The sequence below is a fragment of the Bombina bombina genome, chromosome 2 (genome assembly GCF_027579735.1).
Source record: "Bombina bombina isolate aBomBom1 chromosome 2, aBomBom1.pri, whole genome shotgun sequence".
Taxonomy (NCBI): domain Eukaryota; kingdom Metazoa; phylum Chordata; class Amphibia; order Anura; family Bombinatoridae; genus Bombina; species Bombina bombina.
In genome coordinates this window covers 181,795,950-181,821,878 of record NC_069500.1, presented here as the reverse complement: position 1 = coordinate 181,821,878, position 25,929 = coordinate 181,795,950, and the positions used below count along the sequence as shown (strand labels likewise).

Genomic DNA, 25,929 nt, shown 5'->3' with positions numbered 1-25,929 from the left:
AGTCCAGGAAGGACGAACAAAAGGAGGCCCCCTAAATAAAACGATGATAGACTAATAACCAAAACATAGAGAGTAGAGTGTTAGGATTTAAGAATATCAACTGTGATATCTGAAAACAATCCCTGTATCTTTGATTCAGTATGCAAAGCAAAAAGAGATCTCAGATGAAAAACGAGCAAAGGGAACCTTGCCCGATGCTGCAGTTATGAGACCTAAAACTTCCATGCACATATCCACTGAAAGAAATGTTATAGACTGTAAGTTAGAAAGGCTAACGCCAATCACAATTGACTTTTGTCCGATAAAGACAAATATATGAACACAGAATCCATCTAGAAACCCAAAAAGAAGTGACCCTTGACTGAGGAATCACAAAACTCTTAGGTAAATTAAATCCTCTAACCATGTTTTGAAGAAGCAAAACTTAGCTGATTCATGAGAAATTCCAAAAAAAGAAAAGTCCATATATTTGAATATTGCTCTTTCATATGTATGTATTGGGTACTTGTAAAGCGTGGCTAGTCACCCGTAAGGGAATGAAGATGCTGCTCATTTAATCGACCTCGGAAGGATGAAAGGCTGAATGGACCTAACCGGGAATCAGCATGCTGTGCTATCAGTTCGGCTTTAATAAACAAAAAGTTTAAGCTAATACCAAGATACCATCCAAATAAGGAAGCACCACAATACCATACAATACTGTCTGAATACAGAAAGAAGGGCACCAAGAACCTTTGAAAAGATTCATAAAGCCGACGCTGTACCAAATGGAAAAGTGACAAATTGGTAAAGCTTATCTAAAAAAAGAGAATCTCAGAATCCACAAGTGGTCTGAATGAAATAAAATATGAGGATCAACATCCTGTAAAATGGAGTGGACATGAAATGACCTTGCTAAACAAAAAGGCATAATACTCCTATATTATAATTGCCAACTTAAAAGTTGAGACTAACAAAACAATATAAAAGTCTTCAGATCCAAGATTGGACTGAATAAACCTTTCTTCTTTGGGATAATCACTCCTGAAAAAAATTCACAGAGTGTACTGAGAAAGAAAGATTTTTCCCATTTTCAATCTTAAAATCTATTCAAACCCTAAGAATAACATAGATTTTGGGCGGAGTTCATCCAAAAACAATTTAATCTGCCGCCCACCAGAAGGATTGGTTTAAGAACCGCACCTTCATGCAGTCTAATAACTAGTAATTATATAGCGTTTTTCTCCCAGAAGGATACAAAAAATGATTATTTTTTTTGCTTACACTCTGAGTTAACCAAATTAGCAGCTGATAAAAACAGTTATTACCCAAATAAATGGTACACAATAAATTGAACTCAGAAGGCCAAAAGGCTGAATTAACCCTGCCGGGATATGAATCTATGATCCTTGGATCTAGAACAAGCGTTAGTAGTCAGGACAAACTGATCTACATCACCGGACTAAAAGAAGGGCAGACAAAATTCTAAACCTCCAAAAATAGTGGAGATAATAGAAATCAAACAAATTTTATCCTAACAAGCTAGAGATAATAAAAATATATTTGAAATCATAATAATAGATATAGTAAACATAATAAAATGAATACATCCAAGGTAAATAAACAGAGTTATATACTTGAGAATCTAAAACTGCTTATGTTAACTATTCAACAACAAAAAGGTTGAAAAAAACAGTAATGTCAGCCACAGATAAGACTGAGCTGAAAATATAAACAGTACGTGAATATGCTCTACTAAGGTTATATTCAAACTCTAAAGAATCCTAAAAATAAGTACCAATTTCCATAGAAATAGTAGTACAGTCTCAAAATGTTATCAGGATAAACCATTCTTTAGAACATAATACAGATAGTATTTTGAATAGGAAAAAACATCAGGAGCAAAGTAAAATCTTAAAATTCAGATTTTAAAATAACATAGTTAATAGGAGGACTAGGCTCCTAAAAGCTAAAAAACATAATTTATGTAAGAACTTACCTGATAAATTCATTTCTTTCATATTAGCAAGAGTCCATGAGCTAGTGACGTATGGGATATACATTCCTACCAGGAGGGGCAAAGTTTCCCAAACCTCAAAATGCCTATAAATACACCCCTCACCACACCCACAAATCAGTTTAACGCATAGCCAAGAAGTGGGGTGATAAGACAAAAGTGCGAAAGCATAAAAAATAAGGAATTGGAATAATTGTGCTTTATACAAAAAAATCATAACCACCACAAAAAGGGTGGGCCTCATGGACTCTTGCTAATATGAAAGAAATGAATTTATCAGGTAAGTTCTTACATAAATTATGTTTTCTTTCATGTAATTAGCAAGAGTCCATGAGCTAGTGACGTATGGGATAATGAATACCCAAGATGTGGATCTTCCACGCAAGAGTCACTAGAGAGGGAGGGATAAAATAAAGACCGCCAATTCCGCTGAAAATAATCCACACTCAAAATAAAGTTTAAATCTTATAATGAAAAAAACTGAAATTATAAGCAGAAGAATCAAACTGAAACAGCTGCCTGAAGAACCTTTCTACCAAAAACTGCTTCAGAAGAAGAAAACACATCAAAATGGTAGAATTTAGTACAAACGTACTTCACCACCTCCACAGGAGGCAAAGTTTGTAAAACTGATTTGTGGGTGTGGTGAGGGGTGTATTTATAGGCATTTTGAGGTTTGGGAAACTTTGCCCCTCCTGGTAGGAATGTATATCCCATACGTCACTAGCTCATGGACTCTTGCTAATTACATGAAAGAAATAACAAAATTTTTAACAAAACTGTCTCTGATACAGGATCCTTTGAACCAAAGAAAACCTTCATCAGTAAAATAAACTTAAGTATGCTGTCGATCAGAACAAAATTAATTAAATCTTAACAATTTTGAAAAGACCTCGTAAGTTTACTTAAAGGCATAATAGCAGTCATACCCTTGTATGATATAAGCAATAACGTGAGTTTGCAGATGAAATCAAAGTACATGAACTGAATAAGTAAAAACAGTAAATGGCATTGTACATGTAGAAACATTACTAGCATAAAATATGATAAATAAATGCCACATAATTGAGCTGAGGAAATAACAGCTTAATAATGAAAAAAAAAACACACACTAAGCTTTGTAGAATTGTGTTTCAGGGCATCATAGCTACTACAGTAACAGAGTCAGGATCAGTATGAGACATCTCGCAAAATGTAACAGAAAAAGAAAAATAACATTAGGCAAAACATTCAATTTCCACAATGTAACAGTTTCAGTAGAAAGAAAAACAAAGATAGTATATATTTAAAAAAAATAAAAAAGCAGGCATAATAGCTTTCAAAACTCATGAAAACAACAAGCAATAGACGGAGATGGGTAAAACAACTTAATTTTTTGGCGCAAAACTAACACCAGAAAGTGACACAACTCGCGTCATAACAAAGTTTCGCGCCAAAACAACTAGCGTCAACAAAGATGCAGGAAATGATGAAATTTGCGCCATCAGAGGCACAACTTTGCGTAAAAAAAATTGCGCCAAGAATGGTGCAATAAAAACAGCATTTTGCGTCCTTATGAGCCTAGATTTGCCTGAGAAAAAAATGAAAAGCAAGTCAAATTAGAAAATGACTGAACCACAGGTAAGAAAAAAGTTTAAATAAACTTCTCAAACATAATTCCTATACTGAAACTGTTTAGACTGAAAAGGGAAATACACATAGACCTGACTCATGGCAAATATAAGTAAAATACATATATTTAAAACTTTATTTTAATACATAAAGTGCCAAACCATAGCTGAGAGTGTTTTAAACAATGATACATACTTACCAAAAGACACCCATCCACATATAGCAGATAGCCAAACCAGTACTGAAAACTATCAGCAGAGGTAATGGTATATAAGAGTATATAGTCGATCTGAAAAGGGAGGTAGGAGATGAATCCCTACAACCGATAACGGAGAACCCTTGAAAAGATTTCCCGTGAGAGAAAGCATAAAATCAATAGGCGATACTCTCTTCACATCCCTCTGACAAACACTGTACTCTGAGAGGAATTGGGCTTCAGAATGCTTAGAAGAGCTTATCATAGAAGAAATCATAAAAAACAAGCACAAACGTACTTCACCACCTCCATAGGAGGCAAAGTTTTGTAAAACTGAGTTGTGGGTGTGGTGGGAGGTGTATTTTATAGGCATTTGAGGTTTCGGAAACTTTGCCCCCTCCTGGTAGGAATGTATATCCCATACGTCACTAGTTCATGGACTCTTGCCAATTACATGAAAGAAAATCTTGCTTTTAGCGAAAGAAATCCAATTTTCTTCAGACACCAGAACTTCACCTCCTCCATTGACCGAGGCAAAGAGAATGACTGGGGAAACTTAACAGCTTTGCTGTGGTGGTCTTTGCCTCCTCCTGCTGGCCAGGAGTGATATTTCCACTAGTAATTGAGGACGTCATGGACTCTCGATATCTTAGGAAAGAAAAGGGAGGCTAGCAGTTGATCCAGGTGTTTATGATTTTTTTATTGAGGGTGTAATAAGGTCATTTTTTAGAGGACTAATGCAGTAGAATATCATTATGACAGTCACCTGTAAGCTAGGCAGATGCAGAAACACTCATGTGAAAGAGTGGTCTCATGTAATGTAGTAGGTAACAGGGGCCACCATGATTTTGTTTCCTAAGCCTATGATTCAGGTGATCAGCTGAATGCCACATGGAGCTTCTTAACCAACAGAAAAAACCCTTTTTGAACTAAGGTCCAAACAAGCTTGGGTATGACAATTGCCAGAAAAAAATACATTTTAACATTATAATATATATATATGTGTATGTATGTATGTATGTATGTATATATGAACACTTACCTCTTGCCATGGATTAACAAACTGTGTACGAGCATAGCGTGTCAGCATGTGGATTATAACAACTTGACCCCACTCTTCCACATCAACCAGTAAACTGCAAAGTTTTCTGTAATTTTTGTGAATTAAATCAATTCTATCTGGACACACCTCTTCAAATGCCATCACAACACTTCCTGCAACCAGCTTAGAAAAAAACAAAAAGAAAATGAGCTTTGTTAGTAAACAACAAATAAGTTTGAAGATCTATGCTAGTCATCCATACAACAGGCAATTCAGTTCTGTTTACTGTACTCTTATTATCAAACACATTAAAGAGAAACATTTTAAACCACAGATTCAATCAAAAGTGTATGTAAATAAGAAACGTATTCACAACAGGAACGTATGTGTGGCGTTTTTTTTACATGTTTAACACTAATTTCATTTACTTTTTCAAGCTTTCATCACATCTTTATTTTAGTGCCATACAGAAAATGTTGCCAGCTGGGTGGCATTATGATGTAGCCGGGTCGGGGCTGTGTAATATTTTCTAATATTATATCATTTTATGCTAAACAAAGCACAGATTAATTGCACAATTTAACATAAATGTATGTAAAACAGATTGTATATAAAACAATTTATGCTTACCAGATAATTTAATTTCCTTCTGTATAAGAAGAGTCCATGGCTTCATTCCTTACTGTTGGGAAATACTGAACCTGGCCACCAGGAGGAGGCAAAGACACCCCAGCCAAAGGCTTAAATACCTCTTCCACTTCCCCTATAGCCCAGTCATTCTGCCGAGGGAACAAGAAACAGTAGGAAAAATTTTAGGGTATAAAAGGTGCCAGAAGAAAAATATGATTTAGTGGGCCCCCCATCGGAGAACACGGGCGGGAGTCGTGGACTCTCCTTATACAGAAAGAAATTTAATTATCTGGTAAGCATAATTTATGTTTTCCTTCTTAATATAAGGAGAGTCCACGGCTTCATTCCTTACTGTTGGGAATCTTATACCTAAGCTCTAGAGGACACTGAATGAAAACAGGAGGGACAAAAAGAGAGGCGGACCCTAATCTGAGGGCACCACAGCCTGCAAAACCTCTCTCCCGAAGGCTGCTTCAGCAGAAGCAAAAACATCAAACTTGTAAAAATTTAGAAAAAGCATGTAAGAACAGGTAGCTGCCTTACAAATCTGATCCATAGATGCCTCATTCTTAAAGGCCCAAGAGGAAGCCACTGCTCTAGTAGAATAAGCCGTAATTCTCTGAGGAGGCTTATGTCCTGCTGTCTCATAAGCTAAGCGGATAACATTCCTTAACCAAAAAGACAAGGAAGTCGCAGAGACCTTCTGCCCCTTACGCTTCTCAAACTAGGCAACAAACAAGGAAGGAGTTTGTCTAAAATACTTAGTAGCCTGAAGAAAGAACTTCAAGGCTCGAACCACGTCCAAATTATGAAGCAAACATTCGTTCAAAGAAGAAGGATTAGGACACAAGGAAGGAACCACAATCTCTTGATTGATATTAGGGTCTGACACAACCTTAGGAAGAAACCCTAACTTAGTACGTAGGATAGCCTTATCAGCATGGAACACCAGATAAGGAGGCTCACATTGCAAGGTGGCAATCTCAGATACATTGCGCGCAGATGCAATAGTCAGTAGAGAAAGAACCTTCCAGGATAACAACTTAATGTAAATTTCATGCAAAACCTTAACAAGATTCAGACTCCAGGGAGGAGCCTTAGATCTGAACACAAGCCTGATCATTATCAGAGCCTTAACAAAAGACTGTACATCTGGAAGCTCCGAGAGCCTCTTGAGCAGTAAAACAGACAGGGATGAAATCTGTCCCCTCAGGGAACTGGCAGAAAGATCCTTCTCCAGTCCTTCCTGGAGAAGCGATAGGATCCTGGCAACCTTAACTTTATGCCAGGGGAATCCACGCTCTTCACACCAGAATAAATAGGTTCTCCACACCTTATGATACATGCGACAAGTAACTGGCTAACAAGACTGAATGAGAGTATCAATAACTCTCTCAGAAAAAACTCTCCTGGCTAGGACTAAGTGTTTAATCTCTACGCAGTCAGCCTCAGAGAATCTAGATTTTGATCAACAAAAGGACCTTGTTCCAGCCGATCCCTGCAACAAGGTAACTTCCATGGAGGAGATGGGGACATGCCCACCAGATCAGCGAACCACGTCCTTCGCGGCCATGATGGAGCAATCAGTATCACTGATGCCTGCTCCTGCTTGATGCAGGCAGGGTCGCCATCAGGGGGTGATAGCCATGACTCCAGTCAGGGGCCCGACCGGGCCCCCCTCATACCCCCACTATTTGCAGCATCCAGCTGCACAGAACATTTTATAAGGAAGGGTTCTTTACATGCTGCAAGGCAGGCACTGGAAACTACAAGTTCCGTGCAGGGCTTCTCCCGGCTCAAAATGTGTCGGTTTATCTTCTTGCTGATCAGGTCAGCTATGCAGGCTGCTCACTCCTGCTATATGAGATTTGGAACGGAGAGGGTCTTTAATATGCTGAAAAAATGTGTGAAAACAATAGCAATGGCTTACTGCCCTTAACCCGCGGACCCCAATGCCATAAATGAGTATGAGTTGACAGTTATAGTGCTGAGAAAAGATAGTCTTACACACACTTTTAAAAGTGTCTTAGTGACTTTAATCACTAGCTGTATTAAATGTTATACAACTGCTGGTTAAAGCCATTAAGACCCTTTATAAATCTGCACACAAGTAAAAAAAAATTTATTAATATATATATATCAAACACAAGTAAAAATACATACTTTAAAAAAAACAAAAAAAAAAACTTGTGTGCAGATTTATAAAGGGTCTTAATTACTTTAACCAGCAGTTGTATAACAATTAATACTGCTACTGGTTAAAGTCAGTGATATTCCATAAATCTGTACCAAAAATTATGAATATTTTACTTATGTATGATGAATTATGGGTATTATTGAGTTTTATGTCAAGAATTTTAAGAGTTTGGCCATCCTTTCATATCTTAAAAAGACATTAGTCATTTTTTAGTCAAATTGTATAATTGTGGGTATTTTAAAATACCAACAAAAAAAACAGAATTTATGTTTACCTGATAAATTTCTTTCTCCTACGGTGTATCCGGTCCACGGCTTCATCCTTACTTGTGGGATATTCTCAATCCCTACAGGAAGTGGCAAAGAGAGCACACAGCAGAGCTGTCCATATAGCTCCCCTCAGGCTCCGCCCCCCCCCAGTCATTCAACCGACGGTTAGGAGAAAAAGGAGAACCATAGGGTGCAGTGGTGACTGTAGTTTTTAAAAATAAATTTAAACCTGACCAAAATGCCAGGGTGGGCCATGGACCGTATACACCGTAGGAGAAAGAAATTTATCAGGTAAACAAATTCTGTTTTCTCCTACATTGGTGTATCCGGTCCACGGCTTCATCCTTACTTGTGGGAACCAATACCAAAGCTTTAGGACACGGATGAAGGGAGGGAACAAGTCAGGTAACCTAAACGGAAGGCACCACTGCTTGCAAAACCTTTCTCCCAAAAATAGCCTCCGAAGAAGCAAAAGTATCGAATTTGTAAAATTTGGTAAATGTATGCAGTGAAGACCAAGTCGCTGCCTTACAGATCTGTTCAACAGAAGCCTCATTCTTGAAAGCCCATGTGGAAGTCACAGTTCTAGTAGAGTGAGCTGTAATTCGTTCAGGAGGCTGCCTTCCAGCAGTCTCATAAGTCAATCGGATTATGCTTTTCAGCCAGAAAGACAGAGAGGTCGCAGTCGCTTTTTGACCTCTCCTCTTGCCAGAATAGACGACAAACAAGGACGATGTTTGTCTGAAGTCTTTAGTTGCTTTTAGATAAAACTTCAAAGCACGAACCACATCAGGATTGAGTAACAGACGTTCCTTGTTAGAAACTGGATTAGGACACAGAGAAGGAACGACTATTTCCTGGTTAATATTCTTATTGGAAACTACCTTTGGAAGAAAACCAGGTTTGGTACGTAAAACGACCTTATCTGTATGAAACACCAGATAGGGTGAATTACACTGCAAAGCAGACAATTCAGAAACTCTTCTAGCAGAAGAAATAGCTACCAAAAACAAAACTTTCCAAGACAGTAACTTAATATCTATGGAATGTAGAGGTTCAAACGGAACCCCTTGGAGAACTGAAAGAACTAAATTTAGACTCCATGGAGGACTCACAGGTCTGTAGACGGGCTTGATTCTGACTAAAGCCTGTACAAAAGCCTGAACATCTGGCACGGCTACCAGACGCTTGTGTAACAAAACAGACAGAGCAGATATCTGTCCTTTTAAGGAACTAGCTGACAGACCTTTCTCCAATCCTTCTTGTAGAAAAGATAGTAACCTTGGAATCCTAATCTTACTCCATGAGTAACCCTTGGATTCGCACCAGCAAAGATATTTCCACCATATCTTATGGTAAATTTTTCTGGTGACAGGCTTCCTAGCCTGGATCAGAGTATCTATAACTGATTCCGAAAACCGACGCTTAGCTAGAATTAAGCGTTCAATCTCCAAGCAGTCAGTTGCAGAGAAACTAGGTTTGGATATGTGAATGGACCTTGGATTAGAAGGTCCTGCCTCAAAGGTAGCTTCCATGGTGGAAGCAATGACATATTCACCAGGTCTGCATAGCAAGTCCTGCGTGGCCACGCAGGAGCTATCAGAATTACCGAAGCCTTCTCCTGTTTGATCCTGACTACTAGCCGGGGGAGAAGAGGAAACGGTGGAAAGACATAAGCTAGATTGAACGACCAAGGCGCCCCTAAGGCATCTACCAATGTCGCCTTGAGATCCCTGGAGCTGGACCCGTAACGTGGAACTTTGGAGTTCTGACGCAACGCCATCAGATCCAGATCTGGAAGGCCCCATAGTTGAGTTAACTGGGCAAAAACCTCCAGGTGAAGTTCCCACTCCCCCGGATGGAAGGTCTGACCACTCAGATAATCCGCTTCCCAGTTGTCCACTCCTGGGATGTGAATTGCTGATAGATGGCAGGAGTGATCCTCTGCCCATTTGATGGTCTTGGATACCTCTCTCATCGCCAGGGAACTCTTTGTTCCCTGATGATTGATGTACGCTACAGTCGTCATGTTGTCCGACTGAAATCTGATGAATTTGGCCTCCGCTAGTTGAGGCCATGCCTGGAGCGCATTGAATATCGCTCTCAATATCAAAATGTTTATCGGGAGAAGAGATTCTTCCCGAGACCATAGACCCTGAGCTTTCAGGGACTCCCAGACCGCACCCCAACCCAAGAGGCTGGCGTCGGTCGTGACAATGATCCACTCCGGTCTGCGGAAACTCATTCCCTGAGACAGGTGATCCTGAGACAACCACCAGAGGAGTGAGTCTCTGGTTTTCTGGTCCATTTGTATCTGGGGAGACAAATCTGCATAATCCCCATTCCACTGTTTGAGCATGCACAGTTGCAGTGGTCTTAAATGAATTCGAGCGAAGGGAACCACGTCCATTGTTGCAACCATGAGTCCTATTACCTCCATGCACTGAGCTACGGAGGGTTGAGGAATGGCATGAAGAACTCGACAAGTGTTCAAAAGCTTTAACTTCCTGACCTCCGTCAGAAAAATCTTCATTTCTATTGAGTCTATTATTGTTCCCAGGAAGGGAACCCTTGTGAACGGGGACAGAGAACTCTTTTCTATGTTCACCTTCCACCTGTGAGACCTTAGAAAGGCTAGAACAATGTCCGTATGAGCCTTTGTCTTGTGAAAGGACGACGCCTGTATTAAGATGTCGTCTAGATAAGGTGCTACTGCAATGCCCCTTGGTCTTAGTACCGCTAGAAGGGACCCTAGCACCTTTGTGAAAATTCTGGGAGCAGTGGCCAATCCAAAGGGAAGGGCCACGAATTGGTAATGCTTGTCCAAGAAAGTGAACCTCAGGAACTGATGGTGATCTTTGTGGATAGGAATATGCAGGTACGCATCCTTTAAGTCCACGGTAGTCATATATTGACCCTCCTGGATCGTTGGTAAAATTGGCCGAATGGTTTCCATTTTGAATGATGGAACTCTGAGGAATTTGTTTAGGATTTTTAAATCCAGGATTGGCCTGAAAGTTCCTTCCTTTTTGGGAACTACAAACAGGTTTGAGTAAAAACCCATTCCTTGTTCTGCTGTTGGAACTGGGTGTATCACTCCCATTTTTAGAAGGTCTTCTACGCAACGTAAGAATGCCTGTCTCTTTATCTGGTCTAAAGATAAGCGAGACATGTGGAACCATCCCTTTGGAGGAAGGTCCTTGAATTCCAGAAGATACCCCTGAGAGACAATTTCTAGCGCCCAGGGGTCCGGAACGTCTCTTGCCCAAGCCTGAGCAAAGAGAGAAAGTCTGCCCCCTACTAGATCCGGTCCCGGATCGGGGGCTACCCTTTCATGCTGTTTTGGTAGCAGCAGCAGGCTTCTTGGCCTGTTTACCCTTGTTCCAGCCTTGCAATGGTTTCCATGCTGGTTTGGGCTGGGATGCGTTACCCTCTTGCCTAGTGGCTGTAGAGGTAGAAGCAGGTCCGTTCCTGAAATTGCGAAAGGAACGAAAATTAGACTTATTTTTAGCTTTGAAAGGTCTATCTTGTGGAAGGGCATGGCCCTTTCCCCCAGTGATATCTGAAATAATTTCTTTCAACTCTGGCCCGAATAGGGTCTTACCCTTGAAAGGAATATTAAGCAATTTTGTTTTGGACGACACATCCGCCGACCAAGATTTTAGCCAAAGCGCTCTGCGAGCCACGATTGCAAAACTTGAATTTTTCGCCGATAATTTAGCTAACTGAAAAGCTGCATCTGTAATGAAGGAATTAGCCAACTTCAGGGCGTGAATTCTGTCCATGAGTTCATCATAAGAAGTCTCCTTCTGGAGCTAGTTTTCTAGTTCCTCAAACCAAAAAGACGCTGCAGTGGTTACAGGAATAATGCAAGAAATTGGTTGAAGAAGAAAACCTTGTTGAACAAAAATTTTCTTAAGCAAACCTTCTAATTTTTTATCCATAGGATCTTTGAAAGCGCAACTATCTTCTATTGGTATAGTCGTGCGTTTAGCTAGTGTAGAAAGTGAAACTGCCCCCTCTACCTTAGGGACCGTCTGCCACGCGTCCTTTTTGGGGTCAACAATGGGGAACATTTTCTTAAATATAGGGGGAGGAACAAAAGGTACACCTGGTCTCTCCCACTCCCTAGTCACTATATCCGTCACCCTCTTAGGTATCGGAAACGCATCAGTGTGTACTGGGACCTCTAAGAATTTGTCCATTTTACACAATTTTTCTGGGACCACCAAGGGGTCACAATCATCAAGTGTAGCTAGGACCTCCTTAAGCAGAGCGCGGAGGTGTTCTAACTTAAATTTAAATGCTATGGTATCTGGCTCTGCCTGCTGAGAAACTTTTCCTGTGTCAGAAATTTCTCCCACAGACAGGCCCTCCTTCACCGCCAAATCAGATTGATGTGAAGGCACTACAGATAAATTATCCGCTGCGTCAGCTTGCTCATCTTCTGTATTTAAAACTGAACTATCACGCTTCCTTGGGAAAGCTGGCAGTTTGGATAAGAATTCTGCAAGAGAATTATCCATTACTGCCGCTAACTGTTGCAAAGTAATAGGAATTGGTGCGCTAGATGTACTGGGCATCGCTGGCGCGGGCATAGCTGGTGTTGACACAGAAGGAGAGGATAGAGGACTATCCTCACTACCTTCAGCTAAAGAATCATTTTGGGCTACATCTATAAGCGTGACTGTGCGGTCCTTAAGCTGTTTGGACGCTATAGCACACTTCACACATAAGTTTAATGGGGGCAGCGCCTTGGCCTCTAAACATACAGAACAAATGCTATCTGAAGGGTCAGACATGTTTGACAGAGTTAGACAGAACTTCAATGCAATAAAAAATCATTTTGACAAAAATGTTACTGTGTCTTTAAATAATAAAAGTGCACACTTTATTACTAAAACATCAAAAAAACATCAAAAAATCATCCGATTTTAATGAAATTTTCACCACATTGTCTTAATGCCTTGAAAGGATTGCACACAATTTTTCAGACCAATTAACCCCTTAATGCCCAAACCGGAGCTAAGAACAGCAGTTAACCGGTTAAAAACACTACAGCACAATGCCACAGCCTCTACTGTGGCTTTTACCTTCCTTAGGGATTATTTGAGTAAGAAATTCTTTCTGATGTCTCTGGACTCCCCACGTGAAGCTGCATGAACTGTCTAGCCAAAAAAACTGCGCAATTGAGGCGCGAAAATGAGGCCTCCTCCCTCTTCATTCCAGAGTGGTGGGGCCTTATAGACTAGATTAGGTGTCTAAGTGACAGGCGCAATATTAAACCCCATAAGTGTGTTAAAAGTCTCAAAAAACACCTTATTCATACTGAAACATGCTAATAAGCAATCGATTAAGCCCACAATAGTGTCAACCAGCATTGAGCCCTTAATTTAAGCCATCATTTTATACAGAGTCTGAGAAAAATGGCTTACCTATCCCTGAGGGGATTTCTGAGTGTCTTCTAGCATTACTTGTTAGAAAAATGACCGATCATACCTGAAGCAGATAAGCCTGCAAACTGTTCCCCCCAACTGAAGTTCTCCGGTATTCAACAGTCCTGTGTGAGAACAGCAATGGATTTTAGTTAGTGGTGCTAAAATCATATTCCTCTCAGCAGAAATCTTCATCACTCTCTGCCTCAGAGTAAATAGTACAAACCGGCACTATTTTAAAATAACAAACTCTTGATTGAAGAAATAAAACTACAAATATAACACCACATACTCTTTACCACCCCCGTGGAGATGCTACTTGTTAGAGCGGCAAAGAGAATGACTGGGGGGCGCAGCCTGAGGGGAGCTATATGGACAGCTCTGCTGTGTGCTCTCTTTGCCACTTCCTGTAGGGATTGAGAATATCCCACAAGTAAGGATGAAGCCGTGGACCGGATACACCAATGTAGGAGAAAAACATAATTTATGTAAGAACTTACCTGATAAATTCATTTCTTTCATATTAGCAAGAGTCCATGAGCTAGTGACGTATGGGATATACATTCCTACCAGGAGGGGCAAAGTTTCCCAAACCTCAAAATGCCTATAAATACACCCCTCACCACACCCACAATTCAGTTTAACGAATAGCCAAGAAGTGGGGTGATAAAAAAGTGCGAAAGCATATAAAATAAGGAATTGGAATAATTGTGCTTTATACAAAATCATAACCACCACAAAAAAAGGGCGGGCCTCATGGACTCTTGCTAATATGAAAGAAATGAATTTATCAGGTAAGTTCTTACATAAATTATGTTTTCTTTCATGTAATTAGCAAGAGTCCATGAGCTAGTGACGTATGGGATAATGACTACCCAAGATGTGGATCTTTCCACACAAGAGTCACTAGAGAGGGAGGGATAAAATAAAGACAGCCAATTCCTGCTGAAAATAATCCACACCCAAAAATAAAGTTTAACGAAAAACATAAGCAGAAGATTCAAACTGAAACCGCTGCCTGAAGTACTTTTCTACCAAAAACTGCTTCAGAAGAAGAAAATACATCAAAATGGTAGAATTTAGTAAAAGTATGCAAAGAGGACCAAGTTGCTGCTTTGCAAATCTGGTCAACCGAAGCTTCATTCCTAAACGCCCAGGAAGTAGAAACTGACCTAGTAGAATGAGCTGTAATTCTCTGAGGCGGAGTTTTACCCGACTCAACATAGGCAAGATGAATTAAAGATTTCAACCAAGATGCCAAAGAAATGGCAGAAGCTTTCTGGCCTTTTCTAGAACCGGAAAAGATAACAAATAGACTAGAAGTCTTACGGAAAGATTTCGTAGCTTCAACATAATATTTCAAAGCTCTAACAACATCCAAAGAATGCAACGATTTCTCCTTAGAATTCTTAGGATTAGGACATAATGAAGGAACCACAATTTCTCTACTAATGTTGTTGGAATTCACAACTTTAGGTAAAAATTCAAAAGAAGTTCGCAACACCGCCTTATCCTGATGAAAAATCAGAAAAGGAGACTCACAAGAAAGAGCAGATAATTCAGAAACTCTTCTGGCAGAAGAGATGGCCAAAAGGAACAAAACTTTCCAAGAAAGTAATTTAATTGAATGCATAGGTTCAAACGGAGGAGCTTGAAGAGCTCCCAGAACCAAATTCAAACTCCAAGGAGGAGAAATTGACTTAATAACAGGTTTTATACGAACCAAAGCTTGTACAAAACAATGAATATCAGGAAGAATAGCAATCTTTCTGTGAAAAAGAACAGAAAGAGCAGAGATTTGTCCTTTCAAAGAACTTGCGGACAAACCCTTATCTAAACCATCCTGAAGAAACTGTAAAATTCTCGGTATTCTAAAAGAATGCCAAGAAAAATGATGAGAAAGACACCAAGAAATATAAGTCTTCCAGACTCTATAATATATCTCTCGAGATACAGATTTACGAGCCTGTAACATAGTATTAATCACAGAGTCAGAGAAACCTCTTTGACCAAGAATCAAGCGTTCAATCTCCATACCTTTAAATTTAAGGATTTCAGATCCTGATGGAAAAAAGGACCTTGTGACAGAAGGTCTGGTCTTAACGGAAGAGTCCACGGTTGGCAAGAGGCCATCCGGACAAGATCCGCATACCAAAACCTGTGAGGCCATGCCGGAGCTACCAGCAGAACAAACGAGCATTCCTTCAGAATCTTGGAGATTACTCTTGGAAGAAGAACTAGAGGCGGAAAGATATAGGCAGGATGATACTTCCAAGGAAGTGATAATGCATCCACTGCCTCCGCCTGAGGATCCCGGGATCTGGACAGATACCTGGGAAGTTTCTTGTTTAGATGGGACGCCATCAGATCTATTTCTGGAAGTTCCCACATTTGAACAATCTGAAGAAATACCTCTGGGTGAAGAGACCATTCGCCCGGATGCAACGTTTGGCGACTGAGATAATCCGCTTCCCAATTGTCTATACCTGGGATATGAACCGCAGAGATTAGACAGGAGCTGGATTCCGCCCAGACCAAAATTCGAGATACTTCTTTCATAGCCAGAGGACTGTGAGTCCCTCCTTGATGATTGATGTATGCCACAGTTGTGACATTGTCTGTCTGAAAACAAATGAACGATTCTCTCTTCAGAAGAGGCCAAAACTGAAGAGCTCTGAAAATTGCACGGAGTTCCAAAATATTGATCGGTAATCTCACCTCCTGAGATTCCCAAACTCCTTGTGCCGTCAGAGATCCCCACACAGCTCCCCAACCTGTGAGACTTGCATCTGTTGAAATTACAGTCCAGGTCGGAATCACAAAAGAAGCCCCCTGAATTAAACGATGGTGATCTGTCCACCATGTTAGAGAGTGTCGAACAATCGGTTTTAAAGATATTAATTGAGATATCTTTGTGTAATCCTTGCACCATTGCTTCAGCATACAGAGCTGAAGAGGTCGCATGTGAAAACGAGCAAAGGGGATCGCGTCCGATGCAGCAGTCATAAGACCTAGAATTTCCATGCATAAGGCTACCGAAGGGAATGATTGAGACTGAAGGTTTCGACAAGCTGCAATCAATTTTAGACGTCTCTTGTCTGTTAAAGACAGAGTCATGGACACTGAATCCATCTGGAAACCCAGAAAGGTTACCCTTGTCTGAGGAATCAAAGAACTTTTTGGTAAATTGATCCTCCAACCATGATCTTGAAGAAACAACACAAGTTGGTTCGTATGAGATTCTGCTAAATGTAAAGACTGAGCAAGTACCAAGATATCGTCAAAATAAGGAAATACCACAATACCCTGTTCTCTGATTACAGACAGAAGGGCACCGAGAACCTTTGTAAAAATTCTTGGAGCTGTAGCTAGGCCAAACGGCAGAGCCACAAACTGGTAATGCTTGTCCAGAAAAGAGAATCTCAGGAACTGATAATGATCTGGATGAATCGGAATATGCAGATATGCATCCTGTAAATCTATTGTGGACATATAATTCCCTTGCTGAACAAAAGGCAAGATAGTCCTTACAGTTACCATCTTGAACGTTGGTATTCTTACATAACGATTCAATATTTTTAGATCCAGAACTGGTCTGAAGGAATTCTCCTTCTTTGGTACAATGAAGAGATTTGAATAAAACCCCATCCCCTGTTCCGGAACTGGAACTGGCATAATTACTCCAGTCAACTCTAGATCTGAAACACATTTCAGAAATGCTTGAGCTTTTACTGGATTTACTGGGACACGGGAAAGAAAAAATCTCTTTGCAGGAGGTCTCATCTTGAAACCAATTCTGTACCCTTCTGAAACAATGCTCTGAATCCAAAGATTGTGAACAGAATTGATCCAAATTTCCTTGAAAAAACGTAATCTGCCCCCTACCAGCTGAGCTGGAATGAGGGCCGCACCTTCATGTGGACTTAGAAGCAGGCTTTGCCTTTCTAGCTGGCTTGGATTTATTCCAGACTGGAGATGGTTTCCAAACTGAAACTGCTCCTGAGGATGAAGGATCAGGCTTTTGTTCTTTGTTGAAACGAAAGGAACGAAAACGATTATTAGCCCTGCTTTTACCTTTAGATTTTTTATCCTGTGGTAAAAAAGTTCCTTTCCCACCAGTAACAGTTGAAATAATGGAATCCAACTGAGAACCAAATAATTTGTTACCCTGGAAAGAAATGGAAAGTAAAGTTGATTTAGAAGCCATATCAGCGTTCCAAGTTTTAAGCCATAAAGCTCTTCTAGCTAAAATAGCTAGAGACATAAACCTGACATCAACTCTGATAATATCAAAAATGACATCACAGATAAAATTATTAGCATGCTGTAGAAGAATAATAATATCATGAGAATCATGATGTGTTACTTGTTGCGCTAAAGTTTCCAACCAAAAAGTTGAAGCTGCAGCAACATCAGCCAAAGATATAGCAGGTCTAAGAAGATTACCTGAACACAGATAAGCTTTTCTTAGAAATGATTCAATTTTCCTATCTAAAGGATCCTTAAACGAAGTACCATCTGACGTAGGAATAGTAGTACGTTTAGCAAGGGTAGAAATAGCCCCATCAACTTTAGGGATTTTGTCCCAAAATTCTAATCTGTCAGACGGCACAGGATATAATTGCTTAAAACGTTTAGAAGGAGTAAATGAATTACCCAATTTATCCCATTCTTTGGAAATTACTGCAGAAATAGCATTAGGAACAGGAAAAACTTCTGGAATAACCACAGGAGCTTTAAATACCTTATCCAAACGTTTAGAATTAGTATCAAGAGGACCAGAATCCTCTATTTCTAAAGCAATTAGTACTTCTTTAAGTAAAGAACGAATAAATTCCATTTTAAATAAATATGAAGATTTATCAGCATCAACCTCTGAGACAGAATCCTCTGAACCAGAAGAGTCATCAGAATCAGAATGATGATGTTCATTTAAAAATTCATCTGTAGGGAGAGAAGTTTTAAAAGATTTTTTACGTTTACTAGAAGGAGAAATAACAGACATAGCCTTCTTTATGGATTCAGAAACAAAATCTCTTATGTTATCAGGAACATTCTGCACCTTAGATGTTGAAGGAACTGCAACAGGCAATGGTACTTTACTAAAGGAAATATTATCTGCTTTAACAAGTTTGTCATGACAATCAATACAAACAACAGCTGGAGGAATAGCTACCAAAAGTTTACAGCAGATACACTTAGCTTTGGTAGATCCAGCACTAGACAGCGATTTTCCTGTAGTATCTTCTGACTCAGATGCAACGTGAGACATCTTGCAATATGTAAGAGAAAAAACAACATATATATAAAGCAAAATTGATCAAATTCCTTAAATGACAGTTTCAGGAATGGGAAAAAATGCCAAAGAACAAGCTTCTAGCAACCAGAAGCAATGAAAAATGAGACTTAAATAATGTGGAGACAAAAGCGACGCCCATATTTTTTCGCGCCAATAAGACGCCCACATTATTTGGCGCCTAAATGCTTTTTGGCGCCAAAATGACGCCACATCCGGAACGCCAACATTTTTGGCGCAAAATAACGTCAAAAAATGACGCAACTTCCGGCGACACGTATGACGCCGGAAACGGAAACGAATTTTTTGCGCCAAAAAAGTCCGCGCCAAGAATGACGCAATAAAATGAAGCATTTTCAGCCCCCGCGAGCCTAACAGCCCACAGGGAAGAGTCAAATTTTTGAAGGTAAGAAAAAATGATTAAATCAAATGCATTATCCCAAATATGAAACTGACTGTCTGAAATAAGGAAAGTTGAACATTCTGAGTCAAGGCAAATAAATGTTTGAATACATATATTTAGAACTTTATAAACAAAGTGCCCAACCATAGCTTAGAGTGTCACAGAAAATAAGATTTACTTACCCCAGGACACTCATCTACATGTTTGTAGAAAGCCAAACCAGTACTGAAACGAGAATCAGCAGAGGTAATGGTATATATAAGAGTATATCGTCGATCTGAAAAGGGAGGTAAGAGATGAATCTCTACGACCGATAACAGAGAACCTATGAAATAGACCCCGTAGAAGGAGATCACTGCATTCAAATAGGCAATACTCTCCTCACATCCCTCTGACATTCACTGCACGCTGAGAGGAAAACCGGGCTCCAACTTGCTGCGGAGCGCATATCAACGTCGAATCTAGCACAAACTTACTTCACCACCTCCATCGGAGGCAAAGTTTGTAAAACTGAATTGTGGGTGTGGTGAGGGGTGTATTTATAGGCATTTTGAGGTTTGGGAAACTTTGCCCCTCCTGGTAGGAATGTATATCCCATACGTCACTAGCTCATGGACTCTTGCTAATTACATGAAAGAAACATGTTTTTAAGTTTTGTAATGCCATTGCACACCAGTAACACAGTGAGAGAGAGATCAGCTTATCCACCTGTCAGCATTTGATTTAAAGAGACCGTGTACTGGAAAAATGTCCCCAGAGACCTATTTTACCTGCTGGAGTATATTAAAAACAAAAATATTTATTTTGTCATTTGAAATGGCTGCTTTTGCCCGTTGTATCTTCACCTATACTGAATGGTAAAGCTTAAATATTCATTTTCAGTTGTTCTCTCAGACACAGATAACATAAGGAGGCTTTGTGTTTGTGTACAAAAAGTGATAATGTAAAGAGAATTCATATAACTGAAAGTGCTTCTGTTCCAAAGAGCAAAACCAGCTAGCTCATAGACAAAAATAAACTTAAAAGAATAGTTTCACATTGGGAGTAAGGTAGGCATTTTAAAAAAAAAAATGTTTTAACAAACTGTTCCTGTTCCCTGCTTTGTGATTACAAGTGGTCTTTTCCAGGTGGTCCTCCATGGCATGGGGGGGAGGCGGTCAAAAGTTTAGTCAGGGGCACCAAAATTTCCCCATCCTGACAGACTCGCGTCTGTAGTCACAATCTCCCAGGATGGTCTTATAAAGGATGTCCCTCGGGACAGATGATCTGGACAGAGCCACCAAGAGAGTGATTCTCTCGACCGGGTTGTCCAGATAAATCTGTTGAGACAGATCTGAATGAACGCCGTTCCACTGCCTCAGCATGCAAAGCTGTAGTGGTCTGAGACGGAACCTGGCAAAAGGGAATTATGTCCATGCAGGACACCATGTGATCAATTACCTCCATACACTGAACCACAGATGGCCTTAAGAAAATCCGGAGGGCAAGACATGTCGAAGCTAGATGCAACATCTCTGGTCTGTTAAAAATATTATTATAGTAACCAGGAATTCTACCCTGGTGTTTGGAATCAGAGAACTCTTTTCTAAGTTTATCTTCCATCCATGAGATCGAAGAAGAGATAGAAGAGATACCGAATGGTCTTCTGTCAGAAGAAAGGATGGTGCTTGTACCAGAATATCGTCCAAGTAGGGAGCTACTGCTATACTCCAGGTTCTGGCAACGGCCAGAAGAGCCCCTAGAACCTTTGTAAAGATTCTTGGAAGAGTAGCAGGACCAAATGGAAGTGCAATACACTGGAAGTGTTGGTCCAGGAACGCAAACCTTAGGAACTGGTAGTGGATTGGCACATGAAGGTAAGCATCTTTCAGATCTATAGTGGTCATGAACTGTCCTTCCTGAACTAGAGGAAGGATGAACCTTATTGCTTCCATCTTGAACGAGGGGACATTTAGAAACTTGTTTAAGTATTTCAGGTCCAGAATCGGGTGGAAAATTTCTCTCCTTCTTTGGGACCACAAACAGGTTTGAATAGTATCCCAAACCTCTTTCTTCGATAGGAACTCGGTACAATAACCCCTAGGGAGGACAGATCCTGTACGCACCCCAGAAAGGCTTCCCTCTTTTCTGGCTTTGAAGACAGGCTTGAAAGGAGAAATCTGCCCTTGAGTGGTTGATATTTGAAACCTATCTTGAATCCCTAAGCTATGACCTCCAGGACCCAAGGATCCTGCATGACCCTGAACCAGGCGTCTGAAAACAGCAACAGTCTGCCCCTAAACGATCCAGCACCGAATCGGGGGCCGCCCCTTCATGCTGACTTGGTCTCGGCGGGCTTCTTGCTCTGCTTGGATTAATTTCCAGGATTAAGCCAGCTTCCAAGTACTCTTGGCTTGCTCGGGCTTAGAGGAGAACTGCTGCTGTTGGGATTTCTCAGAATGAAAGGAACGTAAAATAGAGGCTTGTCCCTTAGACTTTTTATCCTGCGGTAGGAAGGCACCTTTGCCCCCTGTAACCGTGGAGATAATGGTGTCCAGGCCTGGACCAAATAAAATTTTTCCCTTAAAAGGAAGGGAAAGGAGTCTAGACTTAGAAGTCATATTTGCAGACCAGGATTTCAGTCAAAGCGCCCGAAGGGTCTCCACTGAAAAGCCAGAAATCTTAGCATTTAGGCGAATGATCTGCATGTTAGCATCACAGATAAAATAATTAGCAATTCTCAAGGCCTTAATTCTTTCTTGGATAACATTGAGGGGATCCTCCACCTCGATCAAATCAATAAGGAGTCGCACCAGTAGGCCACAGCTCCAGCAACCGAGGCAACAGTCGCTGCCGGTTGAAACAAGTATCCCGTATGCTGAAACGCTTTTTCAGAGAAAAGTTTTCATCTTCTTATCCATCGGCTCTCTGAAAGACGAACTATCCTCAAGAGGGATAGTAGTACGCATAGCCAGTGTAGAGATAGCACCATCCACTTTAGGGACAGAACCCCACAACTCCAATTGAGAGTCCGGGACCGGAATAATTTTTTAAAGGAAGACGAAGGGGAAAAGGAAGATCCAATTCTATCCCACAGGTACAGGAAAAGTTAATGGCACTACCCTGTCCTCATAAACTGTTAAATTTATGAATCAAAGGTTCATCAGGCAGCTTGGCCTCTGGAACCTCTAATGTAGACAGAACCTCCTTTAGAAGAAAACGTAAGTGTTCAATCTTAAATCTAAAGGTTGGTTCCTCTGCAGCAGGAGGCCTAGAGGTAGCAGGCTCCGATCCAGAAATGTCACCCTCTGAAGACTCAGAGTGTGACCCATCCTTGGAGAATTGAAAAACAGACAAATCTAATAAATCACTGGATGACCCCTGGACCGGAGAGCTATGTTTAACCTTTCACTTGCGCTTGGCAGGGCGAGGTAAAGCACTAAGAGCCTCAGACACCTCCGTTTTTAACTGTGCAGTTAAGTCTGATGGTAAAAGGCTCCCTCCAGATGGAGGATCAGGCGTGCTACAGGAAGCTGCATGTGATGAGGGAGATGACTGATCGGTATGCACCTCACGGGACGGCAAATTCTCAGAGTTGGACGGCTCAGTGGTACTAAAGGGGTTAACCTTCTTAGACATAACTTTGTTGATGCATGTGGAACATAATTGAGAGGGCGGGCATACAAAGGCCTCCTCACAATATAAACAGGTATTACTATTTGGAATAGAGGGAGTACCCTCAAGAATATCACAATTCTCCATAGCTTGCGCTAATGACAGCAGGACACAGAATAAAAACAATATTTTTATTTCTCAGAAAAACGGCACCTTTATACCCCCAATGGCTGGGGCACTCACCACCTCCAAGACCCAGGCAAACAGAAAAAAAAATGTCTTCTCCGACAGCTAGCTCGGTCAGGAAAGAGAAAACAAAAGTGTGACCACTCCCGTTCACGTGGTGCGCAAGGCAGGACTACCCCTGCTATAAGAAAAAGCGCACCAAGCTACAAGCTGCGCAGCCTTCAAAGTGAAAGTAAAACCTGTGTGTTCCAGCCACCTAACACAAACAGTCTATGAGCCCATGAAATCTCACACATAAAGCAGCACAAAAACAAAGCATCACCCTTGATTATTCCCCACTGCTCAACAACCTCCCACAGGAAATATTAACCCATGATTCTATTAAGATAAAAAGGAGTCACACTGTGACCCTGTCTTCTAGCGTTTTCACCATATATGTAAACAATTTAAACGATTTTACCAGAATCCATGCTGTGGAACAGAAAACACAGCCTCTCAAGTGTGACAGTCTAGTAGCATCGCTCCTGACATGGACTTGAGGGAAGAAAAGCAGGCAGTGAAACTCGTCAACACTTATTGTTTAAGGAGCTGTTAGCAGGCAGTCTGGATGGGTTTACAGAAAGACTCTCCCTGCATCTCCAGACTAACGTTCGTCAATGCTCTCACTGAGAGGCTGACAAAACTTCTTAAAACTCTAGTCCCATTCCGAAGGGCAGATACCCCTCCTAAGGAACTTCTCTGCCATCCTCCTGTGATGGAAGGCAAAGAATGACTGGGCGATAGAGGAAGTGGGGGAGGTATTTACGCCTTTGGCTCGGGTGTCTTTGCCTCCTCCTGGTGGCCAGGTTCAGTATTTCCCAACAGAAGGAATATATATATATATATATATATATATATATATATATATATATATATATATATATATATATATATATATATATATATATATAAAGAATTGGGGGGTATTACCCCCTTCATCAGACAAACAAAATTACAGTTATATATAGGGATGCACCGAAATGAAAATTCTGGACCGAAATAGACACAGAAAATTCAGGATGCTCCTGGCCGAAAACCGAAATTATTTTTTTATTTTTTTTAACTACAGTGTGTGTGTGTAGCTGAGAGAGCTTGTAGGCGGGAAAGCTCCAACAAATGGGCGTGGTCACTTGTAACGTAGGGCATGATCTGCACAAAGGGAGAGCGTGGTTATAGACAGACAACAATACGAGGTGGACATGTGTTTTGTTTTTGGGTGTAGTTATCCGTGCGATAGGCGTGGCTGCACCTAATCGTCTCATCATATCTCCGCCTAGTTCCTGGTTTGGGTCTCACACTGACCCGTCAGATTATATGTCCGGAGCCCCAAATGGAGTCTGCCTGTCACCAGGACCACCGTACTTAGCTACGACCTTATGTGCAAGATGGTTATAGAAAGTTACTGTGCTTTTTTTGTATACACTGTCTGGTGGGTGCTAATTTGTACCAACTGTGTGCGAGCTTGGGGCTTATGCATATATAGTGTGCACGTATATTTCCCTCAGACGAATAGAATGTCTATGCACAAGAAGCTGATGTATAAGCACTGTATATAAGAATTATACATATTCACTGTGTGTGCTTAGGGCTGTGTCTGATAATATCAAGTGTTTATAAACATGTTACTTATCCTCTTTTGAATACTGTATTCAGAACTTTGCTTTTCTTCTAAAAAAACAAACAAACAGGGGGCACTGCTGGTTTCAAATATCATCATGTCATGGTACTTATGTGTGTGCACTGTGTACCATGCCAGTGCTGTGCTGCTCACCTTATGCTAAGGATAGACATGTAACTCAATAGAACAGGGGAGGGCTGTACATTTTTAGCCATTTTGGCCCTCTTTGGGATGAAATTGGAATTGCACATTTTCAGCGGCCCCAATTTTGGTGCATCGCTAGTATTATTCTTTATTTAGTTCTGTGTAACAGAATCAGATTTAGCCATTTTTTTATTTTTTTTTTACCAATTATCAAAATAAAGTATAGTCCTAGAAAATTATTATTATATGCAAAACAGTAAGTCAAGTAATGAACTCAAATAGCAGCTCTAAGCTGGCATCAAATTTGAAATATGCTACACAATAATTTTACCGAAAATAAAAGGCAAAGAAAACGAAAAACTAAATAACCAAAAATGCCATTCTCAGCCGAAATTTCGGTGCATCCCTAGATATATATATATATATATATATATATATATATATATATATATATATATATATATATATATATATATATATATAATCCTTGAAAAACGAATGCACTCTCAGGTCTTTTTTTAGGTGAAGAAAAACAATCTCTTTAAAGGAACGTTTTAAGGGAATTCTTCCCCTTCATCAGCACACACTACCAAGAAGCAACGCCAAAGCCATATATGTCTGCTATTTCTGAACAAAGGGGATCCCAGAGAAGCTTTTACAACCATTTGTGCCATAATTGCACAAGCTGTTTGTAAATAATTTCATTGAGAAAGCTAAAATTGTGAAAAATTTAACGTTCTTTTTCATTTGATCGCATTTGGCTGTGAAATGGTGGCATGAAATATACCAAGATGGGCCTAGATCAATACTTGGGGTTGTCTACTACACTACACTAAAGCTAAAATTAACCCTAGAAGCTCCCTACATGCTCCCTAATTAACCCCTTCACTGCTGGGCATAATACACGTGTGGTGCGCAGTGGCATTTAGCGGCCTTCTAATTACCAAAAAGCAATGCCAAAGCCATATATGTCTGCTATTTCTGAACAAAGGGGATCCCAGCGTTTACAACCATTTATGCCATAATTGCACAAGTGGTTTGCAAATAATTTCAGTGAGAAACAAAGTTTGTGAAAAAATTTGTGAAAAAGTGAACAATTTTTTTTATTTGATCTCATTTGGCGGTGAAAATGGTGGCATGAAATATACCAAAATGGGCCTAGATCAATACTTTGGGATGTCTTCTAAAAAAAAATATATACATGTCAATGGATATTCAGGGATTCCTGAAAGATATCAGTGTCCCAATGTAACTAGCGCTAATTTTTAAAAAA

General features: G+C 40.3%; 1 protein-coding gene across 2 annotated transcripts in view; it reads right to left on the bottom strand.

Annotated features, from left to right (window-relative positions):
- AP3B1 (adaptor related protein complex 3 subunit beta 1) overlaps positions 1–25,929 on the bottom strand; it is a 1,155,804-nt gene that overhangs the window by 706,246 nt on the left and 423,629 nt on the right. For both annotated transcript variants that reach the window (XM_053701376.1, XM_053701377.1), the window contains exon 7: positions 4,846–5,028. In XM_053701376.1, the coding sequence (XP_053557351.1) occupies positions 4,846–5,028 (183 nt within the window). The remainder of the gene's footprint in view (positions 1–4,845; positions 5,029–25,929) is intronic.